Raw genomic sequence first — 6,438 nt, forward strand, 5'->3', positions numbered from 1 at the left:
CTGCTGTCCCGCAGGTGTTCAACGCCTACCAGACCAGCGGCTTCATCTTTATGCGGGTGCTGATCCCTGCCTGGCTCCTCCACTACTACCTGAAGTACCACGTCTCGGTGTGTGGACTGCGGGGCTGGGGAGGGCTTGGCAGTGCCTAAAGGGAGCTTTTAAACAGGAGTGGGAAAGGGTTTTTACACGGGCAGATAATAATGGGACGAGAGGGAATGGCTTCAAATTAAAAGAGAGGAAATTTAGGTCGAATGTCGGGAGGAAATTCTTTACCCACAGGGCAGTGAGGTGCTGGCAGTGCTGGCCAAAGCTGGGGGTGCCCAACCCTGGAGGTGCCAATGGCCATGGATGGGCTCTGGGCTGAGCTGGGGGGGGGGCCAGCCTGCCCACAGCACGGAACCAGATGGGCTTCTAACCCAACCCTGCTGTAATTCTGTTACTGTCACTGATCCTCGGAGATGCTGGGACAGCTGGGCTGCAGCTGTTGGTGTGGGAGGGAAGCATGCAATGACCTAATGCAAGGATAAAGCTCCCATTCCTATGTCTTTTCTAGCATTTTTTTAACTAGTAAGAAGAATCCAGACTAGTGAGCTTTACATTTAACAGTGCATGTTTTAGAAGGGTTACACTCTCTGTTTTGGAAATTCTTTGTACTCCCTCTGGGTGATGTTCCTTTTTCTTTCTCCCCCTCTGTGCTTTCAGAAAAAGCCGTATGGTATCGTTGTGTCCAATCCAGCAATATTCCCAGTAAGTCCATTCATACTTGTACAATCTTCTAGCTTTGTTAAACAGTGGCAGAGAAAGGATGGCTTCAGAAGTAGGGGTTGGTGCAGCAGCTGTGCAGGGAGGATTTCTGGAAGGAGGCACCTGATGCTCACAAGGCAGCTCATCCTGGAGCAGCGCTGCACAGTGGGTACAGTATTTGTTGAGCCCTTAGAATAGATGGTACTGATTTCTTAATCACCTTCCTTTTCACTGCAGACTTGTAAGTATTTGGGCTGATGGCTCAGTCCACTCTGAGCACCATCATCCCCTCCCAGGGCTCTGATAGTGCCTGTAGTGGGTTCTGTTGCTGGAGGGGCACACAGAGACCACGGGGGATTCACTGGAGTCTGAAGCTTTCTTGTTTGGTTCTCACTTGGGACAGTGGACAGCATCTGTCAGACTGTTTGGTCTTTACTGCTTTTCAGTTGCTAGCTGATGGCATAGTGAGTTAGTGAGCAAATATTCTCAAATAAAAGTTACAGCCCTAACAACTACATAGCAACGTACTGAAGGTCAAGCTGTGAGCTGCTGACTTCAGCCTGATCACTCGAGCTAGGTCAGCTCAGCAGGCCAAGGCAACGCCTGCAGCTTGAAGAAGCAGAAGTCAGGCATTGGGTTGATTTTGCTGAGGTTTTGTAGCTCTCCACATTCAGCTGGCTTTTGGGTTAGAGACTGCATGGAGATCAGCAGGAGTGGTGCTGTGTTGGAGGTGGTTTTGCAGAGCAACAAGTCCAGTGTACGTTTTTAAAGCAGTATTCATTTTAAATGCTCGGCTGCTTTTCTGTGGCATCAAAAGGGTGAAGAGTAGAGATTTCACAAAATTTGGCTGTGGTGTTATGGCAGCATCTTGAGAAATGTTGAGGAAATTACACCGTTCTGAATAAATGGAGTTCTTGTTTAGAAGTGGGACAGTCACAGTTTGATTTACAAAGTGCGCTGCGTAAAGGAATCGATTGTTTGCAGGAGAAAACCTCACCATGTTCTCTCATCCCACCAGGGGGACAGAATTTTAGAGACGGGAGAAGTTGTTCCACCTCTGGCAGATGAACCTTCTGAGCACCACTGACAGCTGAAAGCTGATGTCCCTCAGCAAAGAAGGCGAGAGCTGCAGCCACCTGTGTTCTCTCTTCCATAAAAGAGTCTTTATTCTGCACTGCCTTCTCTTTTCTCTCATTTACTTTCTCCTTAGTCCAGACTCTCCCACTTGGTACTTATGTGGGAGTTTCCCGTGCTTTCATTGAGATTTATTGCTAAGCCCTGGTGATTTCCCCCTACCCCCATCCCTTTTTTTATCTGGCTTGACTGTTGAGCAGTGTGGGCTTTACAGTAATGGCAGGGACAGTATAGATTGCTGGGAATTGGGCAATAGTCTGCTCAGAGGAGGGGTCTCATGGCAAGCTCCTGCATGCAACAGCTGTCCTCTACCAGACAGCCCAGTGAGCTCTCTTCTGCTAACTTCTGGTATTTACAGTGAAAATGAAGCTTCCCCCTCTGTCATCCCATGTCCCAGCCAACAGAGGGGAGCAGAGACAGCACCATTGCATAGTGGTGCCATCCTCCCCATCCCAGCGTATGAATTGGTGTGATGTGGGTTTAGACACAGAATCCAGCTGGGAAGGAGAGCAGAGGTTCCTGAGTCATCCCAAAAGGTTGGTTGGTTTATTTGAAGAGAAGTAGGAAAATGAGGTTCTGAGGAGCTAAGCCAAAATTCTTTACTCCTTCACCTTTAACACTTCATTCTGTCTTCAGCCTTTCCTGACTTGGAGTCTTCCTGCCTTCTCTGTCCCCTATTACTGTGGCATTTTCTACTGGGAAATACCAGCCTTTAATCTAGTGCTAAATCTGCAGATATTTTGGTGACTACTTTGATGATAGAAATGACTAAAAGAGGAATCCTGGGTGTGCCTGGAGGCACGGAATGTGAGGGGCTGGAACAGGAGCGTGGTGACCTCACAGAACTGTGTGATAGCAGCAGTCTCTGTTGACATTTGTGACATCAGGCCTGCAGGGTCGTGGCCAACACGTGGATGAAAACTCTCCTGCAGTCAAAGGAGATCCAGGAGGCCATGGACCCCTTGACAGGCAGCCAGGCACATTCCCTTGCCCCCCCTTCTTTGCTGGTCCGCCAGATCCCCACCAAGTATGCAGCCACCTCCACTCCTAGGTAAAAGGCAGCTCAGAGTGGGTACAGGGAGTAGGGGAGTGAAGGGTGGTGGTCGTGGGCTGTGGGGAGCACCGGGGGCCGGGGGGAGCAGCAGGATCCCTGCAGGTCATCAGGAGGTTCTGGGGAAGGGGGACGCTGGGGAAACTAGAGGGTCTATGTGAGGGCTGGAGGGGACAGGGGAAAGTAGAGAGTAGGGAGATAATGGGGGTGATGGAGGGTTATTGGTGGTGGTAGGAGACAGCAGGGTTAATGGAGGGGTTGGAAGGGTCTCGTGGGTGGGCGAGGTGCTGTGTGCTTCCTTGCCATGACTGTGGGGGTCACTGCCCCACGATGTGTCAGCTCCCCTGGCACAGAGTTGCCCAGGATCAGCTCTTCCCAAAGCGGCTACAGCCTGAAGCGATCCTTCGGCTGCACCAACTTGCTGCTGCTCAGCCTGGCCAGCCCTGACGACTCTGTGGGCAGTGAGGCATCCCTTGTCCCCCACATACGCGTGTCTTGCTCCAAGGATAAATCCAAGCCCACCACCTCCACGGTGAGTGACTTCTAGGGACACCCCACATCCCTGGGAGCTCCCTGGTACCCCACCACACAAATGAAGACTGGGGACATCCTGACACCACTAGGGATGCCTGATACTCCCAGGGAAATGCTGGAACTCCCCACCTGTAGTGAAAGATCCCCCAGAAGTGCAAGGCATTCACAGTACCTCCTGAGTTCCATGGACATCACAGCTCCAGCACCCCTAGGGGACCTGACAGTTCTCCCCCTAATCACCCATGTCCCACGGAGGTGAGGCTTTGGTGGCTGTTCTAGGATACAGACTTGGTCCCAAGTCTTGAGGACTGGTGTCCTGTGCCAACCAGTGCATGCAGAGCTGGTATGTGGGGCCCTGGGGTTGCCATAGGAAGGGAACAGATACCTCTCCCCAGAACAGAGAGGGTTTGCCTGTCACAACCCACCAAAAAAGACAAAACACGACGGAGCACATCATGGGATGGTTACAGCAGGAGAACTAATTATTACTGCAGGAGAATTGATCATCACCACGACTGTCCCACTGAAGAAGGCAGCATGTGCCACGCAGTGAGCAGGACCAGGCACCCACTACAGGACATCACAGTGCTAAAAGCATGTTGCTTCTGTGCAATGAATATTCTTCTGTACAAATGTGGTGTGATTCTTTACACAGACTTTACCTGTACCTCTCTGAAAAGTCCTTCTGAGTCTTACTTACATCACCCACATTTAGCACAAGAGGCTTTATCTCGACATTGAGTTCAAAGCTATTTGGGGTTTGTACAAGATCATTATCTTCAATGTCCTCTATACACATAGGACCCCATATGCATGTATGCACTTGAGTACATCTACTACATAAACTGCACACACACACACACACAAACAGATTTTTAGTCAAGAGTTGCATGTTCTTTCACCTTTGTTGCACAAAGCTTTGCTACTACCGTTTAAGGACATGTGGAGGAGGATCTCCTCGTAAATAGGTATTGCATCACATGCTCTGAGCCGTGGCTTTCCTTCAGAGCTCAATCAGGACCTTCTTGTTCCTTATGCTGTGGTTGAGGACAGGTGCCAGGACAGCGTGGGAAAAAGCCATGTAGTGGTCTGGAGTCAGGGTAAATTGGAAGGTAAAGGTGGAGGGAAATGCTCATTAACAGCTTGCTGGTTTGGGAGACAAAGGCTGGCAGATGCTCTGTTGGTTGGCCGCCACAGCCCTTCCTCCCTTTTACCTGATGCCCCTCGAGCAGGAGCTGCTGGCTCCAGCACTGGCTCCAGGAACTCAGCCAAGAAGTCTCCACATCCTCCTGTTCTCTGCATTGCTCTTTGTGCCATCCTTGGTGTTTGGCTAGCAGGGTGGGCTCCAGCTCAGCCCCACCACCATCCCATGGGATATCCATCCCTCACGTCCCTCACTAACATGATGGCTCACCTGAGGAGGAGACACTGCAGATTTGGAGCCCTCTCAGTGCCTGCACTGATACACAGTGAGGTTTTGGATGGCATTTGCTCGCTGGATCTCAACTGTGCAAGTCCGTGGGTCTAGGAGGCTGCACCCAGGGGAGCCAGCTGATGTCCTCACAGAGCTCTTGCTGCAGTCTTTGAAAAGCTGTGGTGACTGCAGGAGGACCTTCAGGCCTGCAGGACAGCAACGTTTGCACAATCATCCAAAAAGGGCCCAAAGGATGATCTAAGCCAACCAGCTCCACTTTGGTCCTCAAGAAAAATCATGCAACGCGTCCCCATTAGAAGCTATTGTTTGCAGATGGAGAAGAAGGGGCAGGGGAGCAGTCAGCATGGAGTTACAGTGGGCTTACAGTGCCTGAAAAATGCAGTTGTTTTCTGTGATAAGATGGCCAGGTGTGATAGGGCAGAGCTGTGGATGACATTTCCCTGCACTTCTGCACAGCATTCAGTGCTGCTAAGGCATCCGTTTCCAAGAGCACCGTTCATTGAAATATTGATGCCTCCGCTGCGTTGGCTGAACATTTGATTCTCCTTAAACCAATGGCAGAAATAGGAACTTATCTCAGGTGCTGTAATAAGTGAAATCCTCCTCTGCAATCATCTTTCTCCATCGCTCAAACACGTGGCGGTCAGCTCCATTTAAATGCCTCAGTTTATCCATTTAATCGGGTGCTGTGAACCTGTTGGTGTGCCTTCCCATCATCCAGTACTTGAAGCTGCTTTGTATCTATGCACAGTTGGACGTTCATTTGTCTCCTGAAGGCAGAGGAATGAGCAAGCAGTGCCATCTGAGCCCCGCGGCAGCAGCAGAGCTGGATGTCACAAGCTGGGTGCGATGCCTCACGATGCTGGAAATCCACGGGCAGTGAGCAACTGCATGAAATTGAACGAGCGAGTGCTGGAGGCTGGCTGTGCTGCTGGGGGCAGCCCTGGCTGTATGCACGGAGCGGGGGTGAGAGGTGGGGGGCAGCACCAGGGAAGGGAGCTGAGGGTCCAGCTGTGGTTCTGTGACAAGGGATTGAATTAAGTTCTTTACAGAGGTGATGGTGAGGTGCTGGAACAGCTGCCCAGAGAGACTGTGGATGCCCCGTCTTGATTCAAGGCCAGGTTGGATGGGGCCGTGGGCAGCCTGGGCTGGTATTAAATGTGGAGGTTGGTGGCCCTGCCTGTGGCGGGGAGTTGGAGACTCATGATCCTTGAGGTCCCTTCCAACCCAGGCCGTTCTGTGATTCTGTGAATTGCTGACCGGCTTCTGCACCTGTGAAACGGGAGCACGGGGAGCTCAATTGGAGTCGGGGCTCCCGGGTTTGCAGAGGTTCCCGTTGCTGCGTGCCCGCCCGGCTCCAGGCGGACGGAGGGATGAAGCAGCCCGAAGCCAAATCCTAATTCGCTTCACGCACCGCCAGGTCATTAAGAGATGCAATTAGCAGCCGGGCGGGTACGGAGCACGGCAACGCCGAGCCTCGGGGTTCCGATCTCAGCACCGGGCACGCCCGAACCCCGACCTCGCCTCCTGCCACCCCCGG

General features: G+C 51.8%; 1 protein-coding gene across 1 annotated transcript; it reads left to right on the top strand.

Moving 5' to 3' along the window:
* Positions 1–2: 2 nt before the first annotated feature.
* Positions 3–1,918, top strand: NDUFB6 (NADH:ubiquinone oxidoreductase subunit B6; the record flags this gene model as incomplete). Its single annotated transcript, XM_010719727.3, has 3 exons — positions 3–107; positions 703–747; positions 1,763–1,918. Coding segments are annotated over 3 exons (219 nt in total), but the record flags the coding sequence as incomplete, so codon positions are not given.
* Positions 1,919–6,438: the final 4,520 nt, after the last annotated feature.

This window comes from Meleagris gallopavo, chromosome 16 (genome assembly GCF_000146605.3).
Source record: "Meleagris gallopavo isolate NT-WF06-2002-E0010 breed Aviagen turkey brand Nicholas breeding stock chromosome 16, Turkey_5.1, whole genome shotgun sequence".
NCBI lineage: Eukaryota > Metazoa > Chordata > Aves > Galliformes > Phasianidae > Meleagris > Meleagris gallopavo.